This window comes from Hoplias malabaricus, chromosome X1 (genome assembly GCF_029633855.1).
Source record: "Hoplias malabaricus isolate fHopMal1 chromosome X1, fHopMal1.hap1, whole genome shotgun sequence".
In the NCBI taxonomy this organism is placed as follows: Eukaryota; Metazoa; Chordata; class Actinopteri; order Characiformes; family Erythrinidae; genus Hoplias; species Hoplias malabaricus.
In genome coordinates this window covers 8,289,593-8,315,760 of record NC_089818.1, presented here as the reverse complement: position 1 = coordinate 8,315,760, position 26,168 = coordinate 8,289,593, and the positions used below count along the sequence as shown (strand labels likewise).

Here is a 26,168-nt window from a genome sequence, read left to right as displayed (position 1 = left end):
GGTATGTGTATGTGTAAGTGTGTGTGTGTGTGCGTGGCCCCATTCTGCCTGGAGCGTGGGCTGGTGCCCGGCAGAGCTCCTGCCTCTCTGCGTTTGCTTTTCTCTGGGATTGCTTTAACAGCTTTTTTTTTCTACACAGTGTTAATTGATGCTCATTTGCTCGTCTCCACAGAGTCGTGAGGCCTCTCCACCTCTGCACATGTCCCCCATTGCTCTTCTCTTCCTCCTCCTCTTCTTCTTCTCTCCTCCTCTCACTCCTCTGTCCTGGCCCACACCAGATTGTTCTGGGTTAATTATGGTCTTTCCCACTGCTGTGTACCCACGTTTTATTTATTTTTTTTGTAGTCATGAACGACTACACACACACACACACACACACACACACACACACACACACACAAAGCTCCCATATAAGCACTTTAACTCCTCTGGGAATCACAATCTCATAATACAAACATAGTCCCAAATACTTATATTCAAACACATTTAAGCTTCCTCTTTACCATAAGCTCATGTTTATGATTATCCCACACACAAAATTCTAAGCAGCTGTGTGTAATTGCTTCACTAATATCGCACACGAATTGTCCAAGAACCATTTGCTCTATAAGCCAGGCATGACTCCTGGCCACTGGGAGAGATTTAAGACCCTAATGAGACACATGAAAGTGAATGGTGGGCTAATGGAGCTGCTCTCGGTTTGATAATGCCATGTGTAGCCCCTGCGCTGATCTTCTCTACACCTGGAAAATGCTCCTTCCATTTCAAAGTTGGCTTATGATTAGTAAGACTACTGAACTGCCAGTGTGGGCCGGTGAGAGGGTGGTGCGTCTTATATCATGGCAGCAGCCGTAACTGCAGTGTGGAGGTCCCTTAGTTAACATTTACATGGTCATTTATTAACATTTATGCATATATTGTGTTCAAATGTTCATTATAAATAATCAAAAAAGAAAGTCAGTTACCTGTAGACGTGCTGTAGAAGCACATCCAGAGTGTGTCTTGGTATCATGGACATCCCTGAGGAAGACATTATTTCAGTTATTCATTCCATTGGCTTTAATACATCCTCATAAGACGATAAACACTCACTTTCCTTCTTCACGCTGGTAACCAGCCAGATAGTTATTTTCTTCTTTAGACTAGACACACAACATCCAGTTGTCCCCAATCCAACGCCACCCCTCACTGCTCACTAGCAGCTCATTTCCCACAGAGTGAAACAAGCAATAGTTCAAAACAAAGGCAGCACATGTCAAGGTGGACAAATAAAGACAAATAGTATAAGGCCGAAGAAATGGCTCTAAACACTAAGAGTAAACACCAAAAAACGCTTAGCAAAAGGAAAGTGACAATAATACACAACATGACAAAGGAAGCATGGTGTTTAAATAGTCTTTCCAAAAGGTATAACACATAAATATTCAGGTGACTGGTAGCACACTCTGTCTCTCTTGATTTGTGCTCTGTTTCTCACCCAAGAAAGAACCCTGGGAGTTGGAGTCCACTGGGTGCGATGTAGCAATTGACGGGGCAACACAATAGGAATTTGTGATATAACACACAGCTGACCTCAGACACATATGCAGTTGCTCCAGGGCGTCTCATTTTAGTTGATGTTTTTCTACAGAGATTATGCAGTTTTTGCACAGAGAACGTTTGATGATATACTGCACATTATAATAAGGAGTGTTAGAGTGTGTAGAGATCTTGCTAGCTGTGTGTTAGCACCCTCCGTGACCTGGTTGTTGATAAAAATCATAGCTTTATCTTTTAGAAGAACGCTGTTTGTCTTCCAGGAATTAATTCCAGCTTAAATATGTGCTTCTTGGCCCCTGTTTGTGCATAAATTACAGTGGCTTGACTGCAGAAGCAAGGGTATTGCTAAGCAGTGCTGTGGGTAATGGGTTTGTTAATCTGAAGTGTCATTGCCTGTAGCTTTGAGACGCCTATGTTTCAGAGGTGGGGACCAGGGAGCAGCTACATGGAACTGACACTGTTCCATGAAGTGGTTACTTCTGGAAAGGCACCCCCCAGTAGTGAATCCCACAAGTCATTCCGATTTAATGGGTCAGAACTCCCCACTACACAGCGCAAACCAGCAGAACAGGGTAGAGAGGCTGTGGTTGGAAAAACAGCGAGTTTGCCATCTTCTCTGTTGACAGCACACCTCGCCGTGCAGTGTGTGGGAAGGTGTGAATGAATAACGTGAGTCTCAGATCAGCACAGAAAAGAGAAAAGATGAGAAGCACCACAAAACCTTAGAAAAACAAGGGGATGGTACACACTTCGCAGGCATGATTTTTAAACACATACCGAATGTGGCTTGGTGCTGAAAGTTGTAAATATGCATGGTTATCTCTTACCAGTATGTTGTCTAGATGGTAGCATACGTGGCTCCAAAATATGAATACATATAGTAGAAAAAGGGCGGCACGGTGGTGCAGCAGGTAGGTGTCGCAGTCACACAGCTCCAGAGACCTGGAGGTTGTGGGTTCGATTCCCGCTCCGGGTGACTGTCTGTGAGGAGTGTGGTGTGTTCTCCCTGTGTCCGCGTGGGTTTCCTCCAAGTGACTGTCTGTGAGGAGTGTGGTGTGTTCTCCCTGTGTCCGCGTGGGTTTCCTCCGGGTGACTGTCTGTGAGGAGTGTGGTGTGTTCTCCCTGTGTCCGCGTGGGTTTCCTCCGGGTGACTGTCTGTGAGGAGTGTGGTGTGTTCTCCCTGTGTCCGCGTGGGTTTCCTCCGGGTGACTGTCTGTCAGGAGTGTGGTGTGTTCTCCCTGTGTCCGCGTGGGTTTCCTCCGGGTGACTGTCTGTGAGGAGTGTGGTGTGTTCTCCCTGTGTCTGCATGGGTTTCCTCTGGGTGCTCCAGTTTCCTCCCACAGTCCAAAACACACGTTGGTAGGTGGATTGACGACTCAAAAGTGTCTGTATGTGTGTGTGTGTGTTGCCCTTTGAAGGACTGGCGCCCCATCCAGGATGTATTCCCGCCTTGCGCCCAATGATTCCAGGTAGGCTCTGGACCCACCGTGACCCTGAACTGGATAAGCACTTACAGATAATGAATGAATGAATGGTAGAAAAATGGTTCCTTTCCAGATATGCAACTTAAACCTTGTATTATGGCTTTTAAACTTTACGCTGGAAAACTTTGCACTTCTTTTTTTTTTCTTGCATTGAAAACATGATATTTCTTATTACTACCTAGTGTTCCTTTAACTGAACAGTCACATGCAGTAAAGAATTTAACAGTAGACAGTAGTTTTTCGGACCACAGTGTGTCATAGTGTTCCCAAGCCCATAAAAGTCACAGATGTACTGCTTTCTGATTTTATTTGTGTTCGATAAATGGTCCTGGACTTGAGGTGTGTATGAAGTAAATTGTAGCATAGTGGCTGTAAAGATAAACAGTGTAAACCTTATTATGACCATAACCCAAAGAAAGTGATTGGACAGGGCTGATCTACAGAGGCCTCTTGGGGTTACAGATGCAATCCGACATCCTTACGACCTTGCCGCCCTTCCTCTGGTTATTGTATGCACTGTGTAATCGAATCAGAATCACTGCTGAGAAATGGGCACAGAGATCACTCTGCAGTCACAGTGTATTCAGTGAAGTAACTGCCCTAATTACTAACGGTCAGGGCAGTGTGTTTAGCACCCTGCCTCTGCACTGAAGGTCATTATAGCAGAGGTCCTTTCTGTTTGGCTTTCAAAATATTGTAAAAGGAAAAAAGCAAGAACCTTATTGATCTGCTCTCTTCTGATGTGTTCTTTCATCGCAAGGTTTCATATTAAGTGTTGGACAGAAATTAATTTATTTCAAATCATATGTGAGGCCGTGCTCTTCTGATATTCAGACACAGGCAGACGGGCGTCTTATTCATGAGCTAAGCTGGAAAATCTCTTCAATCTTTAAGTACATTTAATTAGATACACTTTCTGGCCAAAAGATTACGGACACCTCCGCACAGGGGGCTTGAATCTACTCTTCCTGAAAGGTGTATACTGAGTGTTGGAACATTTCTGTCAGTATCTTATAGCATGTAGTCACAAGAGCATTTACATACACACGCTTTTGCTTAATCAGTGGGAGCAAGGCTACTGTGGTGAAATGTCAGAGTTGGGCCGCATCAATATTCTGACCATGAGCACAGTCATCAGCCCTGACCTCACAGAGCCATCCATCATTGTCACCGTTACCCCCCCCCCCACCATCATACTCTCTCTCCTCACTTTCTCTCTCTCTGTCCATCATGCTGCTTCCCTCTCTCCATCCACCCCCCTGCCCATCCCGTCCTAATGCTTATAATCAGAGTTTAAGATGAGAACACTGACCCCAGCCTCTCCTCCTTCCATCTAGCCCCAACATCCCTGTCCTATTCTTCCCTCATTAATTCACCCCGTCCTTCACTACAAGCCACACACACACACACACCACAGTTACAACCTTTAATAAGATATCTATAGGGACGTTGGTGACATTTTGTTGTTTTTCACTTTGTAGACATCATTTTAGGGAAGTTTTTTAATCAAGTTTTATTTAATCAAGAGAACGTTTGTGATTCTCTGTCTCTCTCTCTCTCTCTGTCTCTATCTGTCTCTCTCTCTCACACACTGTCTCTATCAGTCTCTCTCTCTCTCACTCTGTTTCTATCAGTCTCTCTCTCTCTCTCTCTCACACACTGTCTCTATCAGTCTCTCTCTCTCTCACTCTGTTTCTATCAGTCTCTTTCTCTCTCTCTCACTCTGTCTCTATCAGTCTCTCTGTCTCACACTGTCTCTCAGTCTCTCTCTCTCTTTCTGTCTCTATCAGTCTCTCTCTCTCTCTCACACTGTCTCTATCAGTCTCTCTCTCTCTCACTCTGTTTCTATCAGTCTCTTTCTCTCTCTCTCACTCTGTCTCTATCAGTCTCTCTCTCTCTCACACACACTGTTCCTATCAGTCTCTCTCTCTCTCACTCTGTTTCTATCAGTCTCTCTCTCTCTCTCACTGTCTCTATCAGTCTCTCTCTCTCATTCTGTTTCTATCAGTCTCTTTCTCTCTCTCTCACTCTGTCTCTATCAGTCTCTCTCTCTCACACTGTCTCTCAGTCTCTCTCTCTCTTTCTGTCTCTATCAGTCTCTCTCTCTCACACACACTGTCTCTATCAGTCTCTCTCTCTCTCACACTGTCTCTATCAGTCTCTCTCTCTCTCACTCTGTTTCTATCAGTCTCTCTCTCTCTCTCTCTCTCTCTCACACTGTCTCTATCAGTCTCTCTCTCTCTCTTTCTGTCTCTATCAGTCTCTCTCTCTCTCTCTCACACACTGTCTCTCAGTCTCTCTCTCTCTCTTTCTGTCTCTATCAGTCTCTCTCTCTCTCTCTCTCTCTCTCTCTCTCTGTCTCTATCAGTCTCTCTCTCTCTCACACACACTGTCTCTATCAGTCTCTCTCTCTCTCTCTCTCTCTCACACTGTCTCTATCAGTCTCTCTCTCTCATTCTGTTTTTATCAGTCTCTTTCTCTCTCTCTCACTCTGTCTCTATCAGTCTCTCTCTCTCACACTGTCTCTCAGTCTCTCTCTCTCTCTTTCTGTCTCTATCAGTCTCTCTCTCTCTCACACACTGTCTCTATCAGTCTCTCTCTCTCTCACACTGTCTCTATCAGTCTCTCTCTCTCTCACTCTGTTTCTATCAGTCTCTCTCTCTCTCTCTCTCTCTCTCTCTCTCTCTCACACTGTCTCTATCAGTCTCTCTCTCTCTCTTTCTGTCTCTATCAGTCTCTCTCTCTCTCTCACACACTGTCTCTCAGTCTCTCTCTCTCTCTTTCTGTCTCTATCAGTCTCTCTCTCTCTCTCTCTCTCTCTGTCTCTATCAGTCTCTCTCTCTCTCACACACACTGTCTCTATCAGTCTCTCTCTCTCTCTCTCTCTCACAGTCTCTATCAGTCTCTCTCTCTCTCACTCTATTTCTATCAGTCTCTCTCTCACTCTATTTCTATCAGTCTCTCTCTCTCTCTCTCTCTCTCTCTCTCACACTGTCTCTATCAGTCTCTCTCTCTCTCACTCTGTTTCTATCAGTCTCTCTCTCTCTCTCTCTCTCTCTCTCTCTTTCTCTCTCTCTGTCTCTATCAGTCTCTCTCTCTCTTTCTGTCTCTATCAGTCTCTCTCTCTCTTTCTGTCTCTATCAGTCCCTCTCTCTCTCTCTCTCTCTCTTTCTGTCTCTATCTGTCTCTCTCTCTCTTTCTCTTTTTCTTTCTGTCTCTATCAGTCTCTCTCTCTCTCTCTCTCTCTCTCTCGCTCTGTCTTGCTCTCTTTATGGCAGTCTTTTTACAATACACTAAATGCGCAAACATTTGTGGACATTTGACTGCATTCAGCCACATAAACATTAGTCAAACTTCATTCCGGCTCATTCAGGTTGCTAGGTACTTCATTCCTCTGTGTGTTTTCTATGTTTGGGGGCTTTATACCCCTCTAGCAGATGCTTGGCTTTGAGTAGGGTGACCTTCAGCTCATGTGCAGATGATCCAGAGGGTCCTGCTCCAATCCTTACATCTCTGAGGATGTTGAAACTGTTACACACGTTGTGTTTAGATGAGATTTGTAAATACCATAGATGTGTTTTCCACACCGTGTCCTGTGGTTTATTACAGTGCACCTTCTGAACAACCTGGACCCTCAGCATGAAAACCCACCCCCCCACCTCTAACTCCATTAATTCAGCAGAGCTCGCTAATTAACCTTGAGGCTGGACAGGTGCTTAAAGGAATGCAGATGGATGTGTTTAAAAATGCAGGACCAGGGAGGGAGATGGGAGCCAGGGGACGACCAGATGGACGGACAGATGAGTGTGTCTGACTGGTGATGTCATCGAGTCATATCCATTTACTATAAGGAGCAACAGGGGGAAACTGGACACGTGTGTGTCCTCTGGCCCCTCATTATAAATGAAAGAAGATAAAAATCATAATACATGCGCTTTGTCTTTTCAGGCGGAGATTTGTACTCTGTCACATTCACTATGTGGCCATATGTTTGTGGACAGCTGCTTATTGATTTTTTATTGTTGATATTTTCTGAATTGAAGCGTATTATTAATTATAGGTTCGTCTCCCCTTAATCGAAGTGAGAGCTTCTTTACTTTCTGAGAAATCCAGACACTTGATGTTTGAATATTGCTGTGGGGATTTGATGGCATTTATCCACAAGAGCATTAATGAGGTTAACTTTAACACTCATCGTTTATGTGTGACTGCTCCACAACACCCCATTTGGTGTTTTTCCGAGGAGACTGTACGAGCTGTGTGTGCACGGTTGAGAGTGTCCGTGATGTACACACCTTAAAGAGGCTGATATTTATGTTCATAGGGGTTTTGTTACTGAGAGGTATATATTTCACACTTGGATTTGAATTCTAAACTCAGTGTAGCATCGCTGGCATGTTCAGTTTTGTGCTGGTGTTTAATTAGTGCATTCATAACCAGGACACATGAAACTTTTATCAGACCTGACTCATGGTGCTGTCTAAGTTCCCAGTGGTACCGAGACCTATATATTTTTTCCAGAATGCCATTTTTCTTAATGGATCCTGTGTCCTGATTATAAATGTATCTAAAAAAAACATTCCAGCCCAGAACTTGATTTCCCAGAAACACTAGTCTGCTGGAGATCTCTGGAAGCATTTCTTTTTAATAATGACTGAACCCCGCACCCACATTGGACACAGGTGTTAAGTTGTGCACTGTTTTTATAATCTTTTTTTAAAGCATGGAATGAAAAGGGACACTAGAGTTGAATGGGGTTAAGGGGTCTGTGCTCGATCGCAACTGTGGTGTAAAGTCCTTCGGCATTTGTCTGTGGAGCAGTGAAACTTTTGAACTTGCTGACCATATAAGTTTGGAGCAGTGTGTTCAAGCTGAAAATAAAAGCACTGTGCTTCCTCACAACTGGAGAGATTTAGACCCTGCTTACAACAATGATGACAACGTTTTGCATTTAAAAATGTGAGGGAAAATGCAAAATGCTGCGCTACATTGCCACCTTCAGGCTGTGTTTGGTCACTTCTCCATTTTTCTCCAAGAGGTGCCTTATCACCCGTTCACCAGGTCTGATGTTAATACACTGGTGACCACTGTGTTTGAGCAGAAAAAAACACTTGTTTATTGTGGACAGGTTATTGCAGATGTTGGCAGAAGATGTAAAAAAAAAAACAGCAGTAAATTTCATTCTCAGAGGTAGAAGGTATGCACTTTATTGTTCATATTCTGTTCATTAGGAGAACATTTATATGAGCTTGGTGGTCTTTGTGTGTGTGTGTGTGTGTGTGTGTTAGCATTAACCAAATTAATTCCAGCCACCACCAACACACTACCTCAGCTATTGTTCATTCATTTATTGTCTGTGACTGCTTATTCAGCTCAGGGTCAAGGTGGCTCTGGAGCCTACCCGGAATTATTGGGTGCAAGGCAGGAACACACCCTGGAGGGGGCGCCAGTCCTTCACAGGGCCACACACACACACACACACACATTCACTCACACCTACAGACACTTTTGAATCACCAATCCATCTACCAACATGTGTTTTTGGACAGTGGGAGGAAACCGGAGCACCCGGAGGAAACCCACGCAGACACAGGGAGAACACACCACACTCCTCACAGACAGTCACCCAGAGGAAACCCACGCAGACACAGGGAGAACACACCACACTCCTCACAGCTCAGTTATTGTGCTATATTTAAATGCATTGCCATTAGCCCTAGTTTTAAAAACTATAGCAAAACACACAAGTTCCTGACTGGACCCTCTTTCAGACAGCACCTCCTGGCAGCTCCACTGATCAGTGCAGAACAGTCCCTGGCCATACTGACTCTCTTTTTCTGGCAGCAATATTAAGAAAGACTGGCTCTCTGCACCCAGAGTCTGGACAAAAGTCTGGAGCTTCTCTGCTCAGTGACCATTAAAATAACTTTCTCACTTTTAAAATTCCTTCCATTCTTTCACATTGATCACTCTGTTTTAGGGTCTTTTCATTTCTTGGTTAAAATTGTAATTGATAAAATTGTACCTGAATTTAATGAACAATAATTTTTTTGTGAATAATTTTTTGCTACAGATTAGAAAAAAAAAATCATTTAGCTTTAGACGTACATAAATCTTTAATAATTTAACAGAGTTTTTGTGTGTGTGTGTGTGTGTGTGTGTGTGTGTGTGTGTGTGTGTGTGCGCATTTGTAGCTGGCAGGAACACCACAAATGAGGAACTGGAGAGCATGTTAGAAAGTGACAACCCGGCTATCTTCACTTCAGGGGTATGTTGAAAGTGCACAGTATCAGATACGTTTCATTGAATCATTTGGACACACGTTCTTTTATGTACAATATCAGTTTGCCACATCTAGATGATTAGACTTGAACTGGCTGTGAGAAGATTGTCTTGATCTCACTCCTGTGTATGTGTGTGTGTGTGTGTGTGTGTGTGTGAGAGAGAGAGAGAGAGAGAGAGAAATAAAGCCAGAGAAAGGGAGATTGGGCCTGTCCCTCATCCCCTGCTGTCCCTGGCTCAAGGGAGACATTGATATTCCACACACAAATTCTCAAATCCTGATAACATCCAGAGTCCTGCTGATCTCCACTGAGGGCAGTTTAACACGACAGTGGAGAGGCCAGAGGGCAGAAAGTTTGCTGGGAATTGACAAGAACAGAAGAGACCTGCTGATCCCGAGCTCTCTCTCTCTGTCTGTCTCTCTCTCTCTGTCTGTCTCTCTCTCTCTCTCTCTCTCTCTCTCTCTCTCTCTCTCTCTCTCTCTCTCTCTCTCTCTGTCTCTCTCTCTCTCTGTGTGTGTGTGTGTGTGTGTGTGTGTGCTTGATGTCATTGTGTGCATATCATTGCTGTCCAATAAAAACATGCATCTCCCAAAAAATTTACTTTACAATGTAAATCTCTTATAACTTTCAATGGAAGTCAATGTAAAAAAAAACATAATTTATTCCAAATAATTTTCTATTGATCCATTGTTCATGAAATCACACAGTGTGATGGACAGGTGCTGTGTTCAAATATGTAGTAAATTAGAAATCCACTAAAATGGACATACATATTTCTGATTGGACAGCAGCGATATAGTTATACGTCTGTATTAATCACACATTACTTTCTGTTGTCTTCTCTGCCTCGCTACATCTCTGTCTCTCTCTCTCTCTCTCTCTCTCTGTCTCTCTCTGTGTGTGTGTGTGGACATCTCTGTCTTACTGCCTGCATGAATGGCCTAAAGGTTTTGTGACTCATCAGTTATTAAAAGAACAATTAATATTCAATTTTAAATCAAAGCATGTGCTCAGATCTAGCTCTAAACTGTTTTGAAGCATGCAAACAGTGTTTGAATATGTCATTAATAATTCTGTGAAGCTGCCTTGTGACAACATCAGTTGTAAAAAGCGCTACACAAATAAATTTGATTTGATTTGATTTATAATTCACACAAATCGCTGTGAAATGTGAGGTTTGGTGATGAGAAGTCATGGTGCACTGAATCCTGTCTGTCTGTCTGTTCGTCTGGCCATCTGGTCGTCTGTCTGTCTCTCCGTAGATCATCATGGACTCCAACATCACGCAGCAGGCCATGAATGAGATAGAGACGCGACACAATGAGATCATCAAGCTGGAGAACAGCATTCGCGAGCTGCACGACATGTTCATGGACATGGCCATGCTGGTGGAGAGCCAGGTGAGACCTCCCCCTGGACCCCTGCCATCGTCCCCATTCCCCTCTCACCTTCCCCGGCCCTCCCTCTCTCCCCCTCTGCTGTGTCCATTTGGCTCCGGGTCTCTGCGTCTCAGCCACTGTTTCCACTCACAGATGGCCTCTCGGTAGGACAGGGATTTGTCACACCACTACCCCAGCACACGGAAACACACACTCACACACACCCAGAACATGCAAAAACATTTTGTGTATTTTTTGAAAAAGAATAGTGTGCAGTGGTCTGAGAAAGTTTGAACAAATCACACATTTCTTTGAGTTTCAAAATGAAAATGTAATTTCTTAAACATAGCACTGATCTGTGAATGTAATGCTTAGTCTCTGGTTAAATACTGATATATACATTCATACAGACTATTTATTTACAGTAAGGCCACCTTTAGTTCTTTTCAAAAGTGCATTAATAAAACAGCAATGATGTACAGGGGTTGGACAATGAAAGTGAAACACCTGGTTTTAGACCACAGTAATTTATTATTGTGGTGTAGGGCCTCCTTTTGCGGCCGATGCAGCGTCAGTTGGTCTTGGGAATGACATACACAAGTCCTGCACAGTGGTCAGAGGGATTTGAAGCCATTCTTCTTGCAGGATAGTGGCCAGGTCTCTACGTGATGCTGGTGGAGGAAAACGTTTCCTGACTCGCTCCTCCTCCAAAACACCCCAAAGTGTCTCAATAATATTTAGATCTGGTGACTGTGCAGGCCATGGGAGATGTTCAACTTCACTTTCATGTTCATCAAACCAATCTTTCACCAGTCTTGCTGTGTGTATTGGTGCGTTGTTGTCCTGATACACGGCATCGCCTTCAGGACACAGTGTTTGAACCATTGGATGCACATGGTCTTACTGGTGCAATGTGGAGTTAATGAAAATTGTCCACCAGGCTGCTCCAGTTTAGCCCTGAAACCTCCCACACTACAATGACAGGTGTTTCACTTTCACATATTTCCCTTAAAGAACCAATAAAACATGTAATTGATCATTTAAAAAACTGATTCCAATTATGTTTGACAGATGTAATAAAATGATGAAGGTGTGCCAATCAATCTCTAGTCCTTACACTGAGAAAGCACAAGTCTGATCCCCACTGATGTCACTGTCATTTACAACCAGGAGCCTCAGGGATCACTGGCCTTACCCTCACGGTGTCTGTATGAGTCTGTGAATGTTTAATGTTATATTTTTTCATAGAGTGAGAGACTATTAATACAAATGACTTTATTCAATAATTAATTGCAATGGCACCATTCTCCGTCCCCTGTGAAAACGAGATCTGAAACCTGCACAGAGTCTGCATCTCCCTCGCTCTTCTCTGCTCTGTCTTTCTTGCCTCTTTTGTCTCTTGTGTTCTCTCTCTCTCTCTCTCTCTCTCTCTCTCTCTCTCTCTCTCTCTCTCTCTCTCTCTCTCTCTCTCTCTCTCTCTCCTTCTCACTCTTACATAGGCCTTTAACAGTGTGCTGTGAATTTGGGGTCTCCACTAACCTCTGGAGGTAATTCTCTTGCTAATCCTCACATCAATTCTCACTTATTTGTGCATGTATTAGGGCGTGACAGATTTAACAGGTGTGACTGATAGCAATTCCCTGTTTAAGGAGCTCAAATTTCCAATAACTAATTAATATCAGCTGGTAGTGCCGGAAATTAAAATTAATTATATTATGCACTGCATTAGATCAATTAATCTCTGCCATATTATGAGTATTTTTTCTCACTCTAGGATGACTGACTGTTCACACACAGATTAAGTTTAAGCCTAGATCTAAATGAATCTTTAATTATGGTACACCCCTGGGGTTGGGGTTTAATCCAAGACCAGGTGTAATCCATGTCTAAGAAGCCAGTCTTCACAGAAATTAAAGCCATGATTCTTGGGGCACCAGGTGAGAGTTGTCTTTCCCTTCCCTTCCTATAGGGGGAGCTTGTGAACAACATAGAATCCAATGTGCGCAATGCACAGGAATATGTGGAGAAGGCCAAAGAAAACACCAAAGCAGCCGTTAAAGTGCAAAAAACAAGCAAAGTGGTGAGTAACAGCTTAACAAGTCCACAGCTGCCCTCTAAAGTCTCTCTCTCTCTCTCTCTCTCTCTCTCTCTTCCCCCCCTCTCTTTTTTCCTCTTTCCTCTCTCTCGCTCCCCCCTCCTTTGTACACTTGCCCTGCTCTCCTCTTTTCCTTTCCCTGTCTCCGCTTCTTGCTTCCCTCCCTCGCTGATGCACCGGTCAGGGAGAAATGATAGACCGCATAGAGTATAACGTGGAGCACGCGGTGGATTACGTGGAGAGAGCCGTGTCCGACACCAAGAAGGCAGTAAAATACCAGAGTAAAGCTCGGAGGGTGAGTCAGAGGCACACTGGACCTGCCTGCATGACCGCCATCACGTCCACCTGTCCTTTCATCTTCCATCTGTCCTGTTTTTGTTTTGTGTTTGTGGCTGTTCTGGCAACGGAGTCAGGTACAGAGGGGTGTGTTCTTGTGTCTAAGGATAGGAGCTGGTTTAAGAGCTGTCCATAATAGGGCTGGACAATATGGACAAATTTGGTTAATATTGCGATATATATTGATATTTAATTATTGACTAGCCATAGTACATAACGTATCAAATAAATTCTTATAACAGGGTAATAGCAAAGTCGGTCCGGGTACCTTTCGTTAATTGGTTTTCCTTTTCTAATCCTGCAATAAAAAAACGGAGAATGACCTGTTTCACTATTTTGTATGTTATCAAATGTACCAAAGAATGTATTACAATCGGATATATTTTGATTTTTTTCATTCATTCATTCATTCATTATCTGTAACCCTTATCCAATTCAGGGTTGCGGTGGGTCCAGAGCCTACCTGGAATCATTGGGCGCAAGGCGGGAATACACCCTGGAGGGGGCACCAGTCCTTCACAGGGCAACACACATTCACTCATACACTCACACCTACGGACACTTTTGAGTCTCCAATCCACCTACCAACATGTGTTTTTGGACTGTGAGAGGAAACCGGAGCACCCGGAGAAAACCCACGCAGACACAGAGAGAACACACCACACTCCTCACAGACAGTCACCCGGAGGAAACCCACGCAGACACAGAGAGAACACACCACACTCCTCACAGACAGTCACCCGGAGGAAACCCACGCAGACACAGAGAGAACACACCACACTCCTCACAGACAGTCACCCGGAGGAAACCCACACAGACACAGAGAGAACACACCACACTCCTCACAGACAGTCACCCGGAGCGGGAATCGAACCCACAACCTACAGGTCCCTGGAGCTGTGTGACTGCGACACCTACCTGCTGCGCCACCGTGCCGCCCTTATTTTCATTTTAGTTCCCTATAAATTGATATAAATAGATAGCTATATTTCACATAAACATCACCATCCTGCTGTGGTTTCACACACTTATTTATATTAGCCTTAGAGCACTCTCTCCGGACATCCATGTCCCCAGTGTGCACGGAAGTCTCAGCATGTTGCCCTGTCCTTTACCATATGTCTATTTACATCATGAAATGGGTCAAGTATGTTAATGTTTAATCTACCAGCAGAAAAACTTTCTCCTTTGCAAAATATATGGCGCTATTAGTGTTAAAAACTCCTGTTCTGGCTAAAATCTGCTCATAATTAGCCATAAGCAGGAATGAAAAAAAATGTATTTTTTATTATTTTGTTATATTTAGTTTCATTATTATGTAGAAAACCGTTTGTTCTCCTTAAATCAGTTATATTTATATATCGTTCAAAATAGGGAAATGGGTCGTTCTCTTTTTTGCTGTTGCAGGAGTAGAAATGGAAAACCATTTAACGAAAAGTACACGGACCAAAGTCCTTATAAGAACATCCGTCCACACAGTGGCTTTCACAAAATCGCATTCAGATGCCATCAGCCAATTATTTCCACTCACACAAGACCAGGGTCCTATCTCTATATGAATGGGAAGAAACCAACAAACCTGGAACTGACAGCTACATTAATGTCTATAGAGAATATGTTAAATGTCCAGAAAATCACTGTTAATATGTTGTAATGATTGGATCCAATAACACACAGAAATTCTCAGCTGTGTTCTGTGTATTCGCATTGTGCAGCATGTGGAGAGTGGATTTTCCAGCGAGCTTATTGGTCCTGTTTACAGAAGGCTGGTGGATTCTCCCCAATACAGGCTTTACTTTTCATTTCACAGTGACCTGTCTCCTCCTGCTTTAGGAAATGTCTGACAATGAACATTAAGAATCAGACGGTCACCACAGGCCATGTGACCTACTGTGTAACTAACATTGAGCCCCAAACGTATTGTTTATCCCACCTTTAATGCCGTTTTATCATTGGACAGGCCAGTAATAATGCATTCCCAATCCTCTCTCCCCTCTTTCTCGTTCTCTCCCACAGAAGTTGATTGCGTTAGGTGTGTGTGGGGTCCTCTGTCTGCTCATTCTCATCATCTCTCTGGCTGTGGGACTCAGCTAGCGCCGGGGGGGAGGGCTGACAAGCTTTTAGATACCAGCTCTGTAGTGTACTGTAGTTTGACTCTGGGAGCCGGCCTGTAGCTACCTCACTCTTTTCCCAGTGACCTCTGCGTACTTGTTGGGAAGACGGCTGTGTGTTGTCTGATCTCGTGCATGAACAGCTTGTGACGTCTGTGATTGTCTTCTGTGAAGACATTTGCTTGATCTCTGTTTGTGAGACATTTGTTGTTGTTTTTGTTGTCTGTACTTGTGTATGACCCATAAACACGCACCACTGGGGCGTTTCACAAAGCAGGATTTTGCATCACTGTGTCTGGTGTGTCTTAGTGAGTTATGCCACAGGTTTGAATCCTAAACTATAAGCTGTACATCACATCAATAATAGACCATGGGCAATAATCATAGGCTACTTCCACCTCCATCTCTGATCTGATTACACTCAGGATTAGGACTCAGGGTTAACCACCACACAGCATCAGCGTCTGGGCTGCTAGTTCCTGCTTGGTGAAATTATATCCCAGACATTCAGAAAGTCCTCAGATCTGCTGGATTCCTCTACCCTGTGTGTGTGTGTGTGTGTGTGTTTTCTACATCATCTGTGGGAATTGTGCTCTCTGTGGCATGTTTTATTATGTGTATATTCGGAATTTATTAAATTAAATATTTATGAATGTTGTAATAAGCACTTCATCAGTCTGTTCTTTTGAATGGTGTTTCTAAACCAATCAAAGATTTGTTTAATAAAATCTCACAGTTGTCATAAATCAGATTATTAACTCATTTGTTCTTCTCTTTTCATGCATCCTGGATTTTTCATTTTTTTATATTTGGAATTTTTATTCGTCTGTCTATCAATCTATGTCTATATTTGTCTTTATTTATCTCCCTGTCTATCTGTCCCTCTTACCATCTATCTGTCTGTCTGTCCCTATTACCATCTATCTGTCTGTCTATCTGTCTGTCTGTCTGTCCCTCTTACCATCTATCTGTCTGTCTATCTGATTGTCTATTTCTCTGTATGTTTGTAGAAGAAAATTATGATTCTCATCTGTTGTGTGGTGTTAGGAATTGTTATTGCTTCCACTGTTGGCGGAGTGTTGGCCTAAAACAAAACACACACACACACACACACACACACACACACACACATATTAGCAAAAATAAACCAACACACCGTCACTCGACAGTGTGCGGCCGGACGACATGGAACAACACAAAAGAGGAAAGAACTACTTTGTTTTGTTGTTTTGTTTTTTCCGCATGAGGTTCTACTTTGTAAATGTGCGGTCCTGCGACGTGTTGCTCTGGATGTTGTGTGTCACTGTATGGGGAAAAAAAAGAAATGAAATAGATTTTTCTTTGAATAATCAGATTAATTGTTGTACACACAGAAACTGGTCCCAGATCACTGCCATCGTTGAGTATTTCTGTGGTGCTGAGAGCCAAACTGAACTGAAGGACTGGGTTCCTCTCTGGGAGGATGTCAGGGGGGAAGCGGGAATGGACAGGAAAAACCCTGGCATTTTAAGAAAATAAGAACGCACTGTGGTTTACTTTATTGATTACATATGTTCAGAATACGTTTTTAAAGTGACATTCTTTTAAATCAAATGTCTGATCGCAAAGGCTTTGTTTGAGCGACTCCTCCTGTGGCACAGAGACGGTCATAGGAACCAGACGCACGCATAACAAGTGCACACAGCCTCACTGACAGCCACTTTGTGGAGTATTTGGTTAAAAAGGAGTGAGTTACTGAGCAAATGAGCTGCAAATTAAAACTCAGAAGACACACGAAGGTTTTTATCACTGCCATTTTAAAGAGTTTAAAACTCTAACCAAAACTATTTCAGACATATCTAATACTAAATTATGCATAATGTTGAAATACCTGTGGGGATTGGGCCATGGGTGAAATTTACATAATTGCTTTTGAAATATATGGATTCTATAAATAAATAGCTACATATGAAAGCGAATTAAAGAGAAAAGGAAGTGAGAGAATGGAACAGATGCTAGGAGTAAAACGCAGATGGCTCGTCTTTTCCTGCTTGCTTTTCTTGACATTTCATTATTTTGGAGTGGGTTGAGGATACAGCCAGTGTTTGTGTGTAAGCACAGCCATCGACTCAACCCTGCTCACAGCCGCTTCTTCCACAATGGCTGTGATTTCCATTCTGCCTTATTTCTGCGTACGAGCTCAGCGTACGTGCACGTGTGCACCGTTTGGTCAACACTGAATTTCCCAGTCAACGTTCTGCATTGCTTTTAAATTTGAATTGCGCTGACTGATGTAAGACGTCTACAAAATACAGTTCAAGTGGAGTTTACTCAGAAACAGAAGTGGACACAAAGGTTTTCAGTTCCTCCGCACAGTCACTGGGAGTTTCTCACACTTTGACCCCAACAATCACAGAGTTCCCACAGCCAGGGGGTTGAGAACTTCACTCTCTCAAATTTCTAAGTGCAGAGATGTTCCAGGCCACATGTAGATGTTCCTATTGTGAGTATGACCCCCAGGATTGCCACTGGGATCCAAGACATTGTCATAACATTACTGGGTCATTACTCTCTCAGATGCTTTGTAGGGAAGTGTCTTTGTCCTCCCAACATGTCAGGGCTGACCTAACGTGGGTGGAATTCGGCATGAATAAAATTCAGGAGACGCTTATCAGGAAGCAATCACTTTTACTTTAATCTTTGAGCGAGCGTTATTGCAGCTGGAATGTGAAGTGGAGTTTACAGAGAGCTAAACTAAGTATAAACAAGCTATGCAGAAGGTTGCCATGACGTTTGAAGTTGACCTGCCATTTTAAATGTACTTACATACATGCATGAATGCGTATGTTTGTGTGTGTGTGTGTGTGTGTGTTGACGAGTGTGTGCGCATTTCAGTAATTGTATGTGTGACCTGCATGAATGATAGATTGTGTGCATGCCAAGCGAGGGCCACATTAATTTTCCTGTTTGTTGGCGTGTGTGTTTTTGTATAAATGCCTGTTGAACTGCCTGTAATAAGCCACTTGTGTCTTCGTTCTGTAGAAAGCTGTACATTACTATAGTACGGGGGGGGTGATGTAAGGGTCCCTCGACACCTGTTCGGCTGTGGTTGTGCTTTAAAGGAGAGAGCACAGATGACAAAAGCAGAAGAACTTAGACTTCTACCACTGCCTCTACGTTGTGAATTAATGTCATATCTGTTTGTTTTTTGGTTTGGTTTTTTAAGTAAATCTTGTCTGAATACCACTCTTATCGCCTGGAGTCTTTATTTTTGGTGCTTTATTAATGCTTTACCAAGTGGAAACATCAGCCACAAACTGTTCCCGCAAAAATTTCTTTAGCTGTGCACACACACACACACACACACACCCAACTGTAAATTATCCACAGCAGCCAAACATGAGTCTGAGGTTGTTCTAACCAATTCCAAGTGTCAGTTAGAGTGGTATATATCCCACCCCCCAGCATTGGGCTGTGGAGCATTGGAACTGCATTCCCCTGAGGGTTACTCCAGCATAGTCATGACAAACTGTATTTCCTGTAAAACAAACTTAAGCTCAAATTACAAAAGCTGTAGTCGTCAAAGTCTATTTTAATGACATGGGAGTTAATGAACACAGTTGTAAAACCTGACCCCACATTGAAAGTGAAAAAGAATGCAGTCAATGCCTGGAATGTCTTGAAGATGAAGGCCTTCCAAGGAAATAATATTTACAGCCTTTGTGTGGGTTCATGGGTAATTCTTTAGTAATTGGTTCATCTTAACTGCTGCAACTCCACCGCCTTCCGAGACTCAGGGTCGAGGTTTCTCATGTCTACGGGAAATTATGTGTTAGTAAATGAACACTGGACATAAGCCTAAAGCAAAGTTTCATATGTAAACCCACTTAAAATAAACCTAGAAACAAACAGAGGTAATCACAAAGGGGTATTAAAGTGGATTTAAAGAAAAGCCTAGCCAATGGCCACTCAAAATAAATATAAACTATGAATGACCAGTGGACAGTTCAGCAGTTTAATTACAATAAGTGGGTGCACGTATTTCAGCCTACAGTGCATACTCTCATCATATACATCACTAATACCTCTACAAAGACCCACATTTGGAAACTGTAATAAATTAATGTTCATATCTTATATAAATCTAAATCAAATGTATTGAGCATTGCTTTTCCTTTTACCTTGGGCTTCTGTGGCGAGATCGAGTTTCTCAGCAAGGTGTTTGTCCTTTTGTTCCAAAATGGATATCAGCTTGAGACTGGCTACGTCTCCTTTATTACACACCATATCGACTAGTACTCCAACCCTGTCTTCCTGCACGTGGTGGGCCTGCCGAATGTTGTTGGCTTCTCTAGGAGAAAGGACCGGAGGGTTTGAAGCCCGGAGACCATCAATCAGGTCATCCAGGAGACCTTGAGAAAGCCCCTCGATGAGCTCGACCCGGACACTCATCAGGCGAGCTGTAGGAAGTAGGAAAAGATCACACATATTTATATATTTAGCTGTGTGCAAATGTTTGGATGGATTAAATGTCTTGTTGATGTTCAGAGTGAAAATAAGGGACAATGACACATACTCAACAGAGAATACACTCTGAGTTTAACCACTAGGCGTTATACTTTTTTCACTGCAATACGAAATAAAATCTCAGCCCACAAAAAGTCAAGTGTGTTTCCTGTAGAGGAAACCCTTAACTATGAAAAAGTCAATAAACCATGTCATCTGACAAATATCCAAACATTTGGACACAAGTTTGTCTTTTTAAAAGAATGTACAGGTATTTCTTTAGGTCAAATAAGATCATAAGGGGACTTACCGGCCATATTCTTCTGTTAGTATCTTCTGACAGATTGTGTGTGAGTGTGTCTCCCTGTGTGTGTGTGTCTGTGTGTGAGAGGACCTTATATAACTTTGGTCACTTTTTTTTTAAATCGGTGTAAGGAGGAACTTGAGTAAAAAAGAAAGTAGGAGGGGTTTAGTACCTGTGTATCAAAGGAAACATGAGTGTGTGGCTGCATGAGTGAAGCAATCTGGCTATCAACCACATTTTCTATTTCTCCCTTGTGCAGCTTGGTATCAGACTTTTTTTCAGCCCCAGTTTCCCACTGATCTCAGAGCTTCTCGTCGGTAGGTAACACATACAGAGATGGCAGGTAAGAAAATAACACGCTAATCCTGCTAACTTTGCTTTTTCTTAAATGAAGAAATAAATGACAAAGTGTTGGGGTGAACGTGGAAAATGAAGAGTTTAAGGAAGACATTTTAAGGAGTTTGGGGGAGTAGCTTAAATAGTGAAGTAAACTGTATGTTTAAGCATTTGTGGAAACCTCAATGTTGTGACTTCGGCTCATTGTTGACTCAGGCGTTCAGTTGTGTGCACAGCTCTGGAAATCCTGCTCTGGAGCTGCTGCTCGTCCAGTCACAGTGTCCAGTGCTGGCTGTCAGCTATAGAGGGGCATAAAACCCACCAGGGCTGGGCTGGGGAGCAGTGAAACTACATTCTCTAGAGCACTATTCTGGGATGATTTGTGAACCAAAGCAACATTAATGCTCTCATGGTGAAATTAGCATACATTTAGCGTAAACAAAAGAGTGGAGGCTACTGCTGCAAAAAGTAATGAACATACAGAGGTAATGAAGACGTTCTGGATGACCCTTAGAGGGCATCTAAAGTACTTTGACCCACCTCTGGGAGATGTAAAAGGCTAGTTTTCTAGAACCACTGAAGGACTTGTGAATTTACTGATAGTGATTAAGTTTTCTTTTAAAAATGACATAAATGACAGAAACAGAAAAGTCACTTTTCATGTGCATTTCTTTTTTAATTCCTTTTTCTGTCTGATTGTGCTTTTGAAGGCTCTTTGACTAAACATGATTAATTATTAAAAGAACCGTGCTAACTTCATGGATATGTTTTATTGAGCAGGAACGCTAGGACTTGTCCTACCATGATGATTAATTCCTTAAGTAAAGGGTATGACACTAGAAATATGAGGTTATTACTGGATATCTTACAAATATTTTACAAATAATGAAGAAGAGCAGAAGAGAAACATCCATTCCATCATTAGTCACCAATATTCATATAATGTCTTAAGACATAAAAGTTAAACCGTGTAAAATATCCCCGAAATATGTGATGATGATTGAACCTGAACCTAATGAGTACAAAGCACCATGAAACTCAGCTAGTGCCTTTAAGTAAGGTGTAGAATAAAGCAACAAAAGTGCTGAGAATGTAAAGGGTATGGCAGTAGAAATATGTGGTTCTTACATGGTTTATCTTACAGACATTTTACAAATAAAACACGTGACTTTGTTCTGAGTCCATTGCACTTCTCAGTATAATTATAGATTATAAAATTGAATTAAAAGTATGACAGTTTATGCAAGTGACTATTACTGTCATTTTTTTTTATAAATAAGGAACGCAGCTTCTTTGAATTCACTGAAGTTCTGAATGTAATTATAGATCCTTTAAATTTACTTACAGCGCACAAACAGGGAAGGACATGGTCAGCTACTTTCTTTAATAAGAACTTACTCTGTACTTATGGTGTGCCTTATTTGTAAAATATCTGTAAGATACCAGTAATAACCACATATTTCTACTGTCATACACTTTACTTACTTAGTACTTATTTTATCTTACAGCTCACTTAACAGGTTCTTACTCTGTATTTACCCAGTATTCAGCAGGCTGTAATTTAAATATAATTTTTTATTTTTCTTCAGGAGTAAAACTTTGTGTCACAATGGACATGGGCAAAAAATATTGGGACAATTTATTTACCATCAATAAAGAGATTTGCAGCATTTTTTAACACAGTTAATAGTCATTGGTATTATATAATCTACATTGATGAGCTGCAATATGGTAAATGAGGCAAAGAAACATTTACCAGAACTGCAAATATTGCAAAATAAACTGCAAGAATTAAATTATAACATTCATATTTCATCAATGTATATACAACACTTAAAAACAAGGAAGGAACAAACTCTACTGATCTGTCTGAGCTGATGACGGAGCTGTGTTCAGTCCCAAACAACAGCAACAACAACAACGTGAATACACGATGAGAAAACAACTGTTAACGTTACAGCTGCCGTTGTTGTGGTTTCCAAAGACTGCCTTTGCAACATCACTTCAGGGCAATTCTACACTTCAGGGGGCGGGCTGAAAGTAGAGTCCAGTAGAGTGGGTACAATGCAGTGGAAATCCACCATAACAAATGTAAAGATGAGTTAAATCAGTGATTTCCAAGCTATTGCAGGAGGGGCACAGCAAGGCAAATGAATACATGTATAATGCATGATACTGGTAATAGTTACACTGTAAAAGTGATTTGTCACATTCTAAATATAAATCAATAAATTGAATGTGCAATATGTCTCCTCCCAGCAATGGGCTGTACAGCCGTGGAACAGCACTCTCTGGAGTGAGATCGCTCCATTCAGTACCTCTGGGATGAACTGAAGTGGTGTCTGTGATCCAGGAATAATCCAACATCAGTTCCTGACATCACTCATGTTTATGTGGATAACCTCAATATTCAGTGTAAAGCCTTCTTAGTAAATGCTGTTCCTTCACACAGTGGTCTTAGGAAACCATGTCTAGTCCAGATTTTCAGCGCTGTTCTCCGTGTTTGATCCCTTTCTTGATGAAATTCTTTTCTCTTTTTCCACAGACACAGTCCTTGAAAGTGTCAGAAGTGCTTTAGTTAATGACCTGACGTTACCCGTGATCAAACAACTCCTGGACGATCTGAGAAAGGAAAGAGTGTTAAACGAACAAGAGGTTGAATCTATTCTGGAAGAGAACCCAGCACGAGCTGATAAAGCTCGCAGCCTTGTCGACAGCGTCAGGAAGAAAGGGTCTGTCGCTAGCAGCATCATGATAACAAAGATAAAAGAGCATGATGGAAATCTTTATGATAAACTCAGACTGGAAACACCTGCTGGACCCTCCACAGAGACAGGTCAGCTACACTGCGCTCACACTGGGCACATCACTGGATTTTGGCTGAAAGTCTGAAAGACTTTATATGTTCATTAATTTTCTCCAAAACATTATTCAAAGTTTTACCCCCAATTTATTCACTGATAATTCCATGTGTCAGCTAACTAAGACAATCACACCATACTACCAGCATAAGGCATAGTGTATGTTCCTCTGAGACGTAGGCTAAAGCCAGCCACTGTGTCCATTCAAACTGCCACTAACACACCTACCCAAACCTGTCATGCCAACGGAAAAATACATAATATAAAATCCCTGGCATCTCTGATTTAAGTTTTATTAACAGAAAGTATCAAAGGATTTTACCAACAAACGGATGGAAATGGCTTGAATCCATCTACATTAAATGTCTCTACAGTTGTTACAGAGCCGAGGTATGGGCTCCTCTCTCGTGGCCTCACCATGAGGCAGTTTTCTGATGATTTGAAGAAAAAATGTAATTTCTTTTGACTCATGATTTGAACTGAGACTTAACTGTGGAAATCAAGGCTCAAGTATCAAGAGCTAAGGTTATATACATACACCCCATATACATAAGGATTTATGTTACTTTTTGACATGTTCCCACCTCTTTTATCTAGTATATATATAAACTTTTATATATTTAAATATATTTTGTATAATTTCATGATGGAAACAACACTGAACCTAATTTTTGTTGTTTTTTTTTTGTATATTCTCAGATCACGTTGGTGATAAGGTAATGATATCATAACACAGCTTTAACACGTTTCAAACACAGATCTGATTCATTTTACTCTCAGTTCAATGCTGTTTTCACACTGCAATAATTTTCAGTTTTTTAATGAAGCGTATTTGAACCTATGTATAATTATTTTTTTTTCATTGTCCTTAAAGGAATACAAAATGAGCAGTGACCCACGCGGTATCTGCCTAATCATCAAGAACGTCAACTTTAAAGATCCCCAGAAGAAGCTAAAAGGATATGATAAAGACGCAGGTTTGAATTATTTGTTCATCGTAATGAAAGTGGGTTTACAAATTACCCACTTTTTCTCCCCAATCCAGTGTACTAAGATAAAACTGAACTAACTCTTCAGATCTATTATATTAGCTAAAAGATGCACCACAGATTGTTGTGGAGAAGGAGGGCAATCCCGCCCACTCAGAAAGAGCAAGGCCAACTGCACTCTCTTAGTCTCCTGGCCTTTGATGGCGATCAAACCGGCGATCTCGTTATGAGTGCCGTTCGTACAGATCTAGTGCAGCAGCTATACAGTGACAGCACTTTAAAATGTGTAGGATTTCATGGTATAATTAGTACTTACATTTAAAGTTTCAATAAAAAATGTAAAACCTCAAAAGACACACATAGGTTCAGCAGTGGGTTTGGACAATAAATGAATTATCTACTTGCTGTTGAAGACATTGTCACTATATAGTGTTTAAAGTTGTAACAAACTAATGCCAAGGGTTTATTGTTAGCAAATGTGCCTGGAGATAACATGGGTATGAACTTTGTCACCATACCATAACGGAAATCTGATAACTGATATCTCTGTTCTCTGTTTCAGTGTCTCTAGGAAAGGTGTTTAAGCTCTTGGGGTTTGACGTGCACACACATGAGAACCTGGAAGCCGAGAATATGAAGAAGCTCTTGCTAAGCTACAACAAAGAAGATATACACAAAAACAGAGATTGCTTTGTGTGTTGTGTGCTCAGTCACGGAGAGGAGGATGGTGTGCTTGGGTCAGATATGGAACTGTGTTCCATGAAGCACATCCTCTCTCCTTTTGATGGGAGAAACTGCCCTTCTCTGGTGGACAAGCCCAAGGTGTTCTTTATCCAGGCCTGCAGGGGGGGCAAGATGGAGAAGGAAATCAGGGTCACTGCGGCCAACTCCCAATTAACATCTGCCAACCTGGAAAAGCCTTACACCCTCCCCCAAAACTCTGATTTCCTGGTCGCCATGTCCACAGTACAGGACTTTGTCTCATATGTAAATGATGATGGCTCTTGGTTTATTAAGTCACTCTGCAAACATTTAGAAGAAGGTAGTAAAAGGTGAGTTCACACTGTTCTGTACAGGCTTTGTAATGACACACAGAGGCCACTAGGGGTCTGTTTAACAGCTCTTTCTGAACAAAACTGACTGATTGCTTCTTTAAAGTTTATTACTGAGTTTTACTCTGAGGTCCAAGAGGTTACAATAAGTGTGTAATTCCTGTTCATTTAGGGGCGAAGACATCCTCACAATCCTCACCAATGTGAATAAAGAGGTCAGCAGGAAAGAGGGGAGGATAGAGATTCAACAAAAGAAGTATGATGCTAAGATGACCCCGGAACCTCGTTTCACCCTGAGAAGAAAACTGATCTTCAGAATTCCATAACTGTCAGAAAAGCTGTGATATGTGAGAATATAATGCAAAACTATAGGCTTAAAGTTTCAAATATTTATTCAAACAATCCTTGTTTAATAAAAAAAATGTGTTTAATAAACTTTGGCATATTTTATTCATATTACTTCTTAAGATATAGAAATGATGAGTAAAAACAGAAATCATAAGTTAAATGACTAGGGAAAAAAAAGAGTTTGTTTGAAACAGGAAGGGAACACACACGCAGTCCATATTCTAAAGATTTTCGTTGTTAAAAAATTGTATAAAAAGTACTCTTTGCTCTCCTTTACCTGACAGGAGGGTTCAGCTACTGAACACTTACCAAATCTGACGACGCTGAAGTTAGTTACTTATTCGCCAGTTTCTTATTCTTGTTCCACCTTAAATGGTGCTGTAGTTACATTCTGTCGCCGCTAGATGGCGAACTGCGAACACACCTTCCATAACATGGAAAAACTACACGTTTAGCTTCATTCCGTGGATATTATCTCTTTATTTTCAAAGAGTCTCAAAAATCTGAAAGGGTCACAATATAACAGACTATTGATATCCTGAATATAAAGAAATTTTATTGTATA

General features: G+C 41.8%; 3 protein-coding genes across 4 annotated transcripts in view; 2 read left to right on the top strand and 1 right to left on the bottom strand.

Moving 5' to 3' along the window:
• The window catches only part of LOC136675521 (syntaxin-1A), an 86,101-nt gene extending 69,255 nt beyond the window's left edge, over positions 1-16,846 (top strand). The window contains exons 7-10 of one of the 2 annotated variants that reach the window (XM_066652088.1): positions 9,218-9,291; positions 10,570-10,707; positions 12,966-13,076; positions 16,239-16,846. In XM_066652088.1, coding sequence (XP_066508185.1) covers positions 9,218-9,291; positions 10,570-10,707; positions 12,966-13,076; positions 16,239-16,316 — 401 coding nt within the window. In that variant the 3' untranslated portion in view covers positions 16,317-16,846. Of the gene's footprint in view, positions 1-9,217; positions 9,292-10,569; positions 10,708-12,965; positions 13,339-16,238 lie in introns of those variants that run through there. The other variant, XM_066652087.1, reaches the window with a different exon arrangement.
• Positions 16,847-16,892: 46 nt separating this feature from the next.
• LOC136675935 (caspase-1-A-like) lies at positions 16,893-20,122 on the bottom strand. Its single transcript, XM_066652753.1, has 3 exons — positions 20,024-20,122; positions 19,389-19,667; positions 16,893-19,022 (listed from the first exon to the last, which is right to left on the bottom strand). The coding sequence occupies exons 1-3, from the start codon at positions 20,028-20,030 to the stop codon at positions 18,964-18,966; spliced, it is 345 nt and encodes a 114-aa protein (XP_066508850.1). The 5' UTR covers positions 20,031-20,122; the 3' UTR covers positions 16,893-18,963.
• A 231-nt stretch (positions 20,123-20,353) lies between these two features.
• Positions 20,354-25,616, top strand: LOC136676072 (caspase-8-like). Its single transcript, XM_066652923.1, has 6 exons — positions 20,354-20,360; positions 22,899-23,189; positions 23,914-23,930; positions 24,089-24,191; positions 24,766-25,255; positions 25,428-25,616. The coding sequence occupies exons 1-6, from the start codon at positions 20,354-20,356 to the stop codon at positions 25,579-25,581; spliced, it is 1,062 nt and encodes a 353-aa protein (XP_066509020.1). The 3' UTR covers positions 25,582-25,616.
• Positions 25,617-26,168: the final 552 nt, after the last annotated feature.

Coding starts and splice junctions, on each gene's coding strand:
- LOC136675935 (XM_066652753.1), bottom strand. Junction 19,023..19,388: donor TCTCGCCACAGAAGCCCAAG/GTAAAAGGAAAA, acceptor AATTTCCCGTAG/ACATGAGAAACCTCGACCCT.
- LOC136676072 (XM_066652923.1), top strand. Junction 24,192..24,765: donor AGGATATGATAAAGACGCAG/GTTTGAATTATT, acceptor TCTCTGTTTCAG/TGTCTCTAGGAAAGGTGTTT. Junction 25,256..25,427: donor TTAGAAGAAGGTAGTAAAAG/GTGAGTTCACAC, acceptor CTGTTCATTTAG/GGGCGAAGACATCCTCACAA.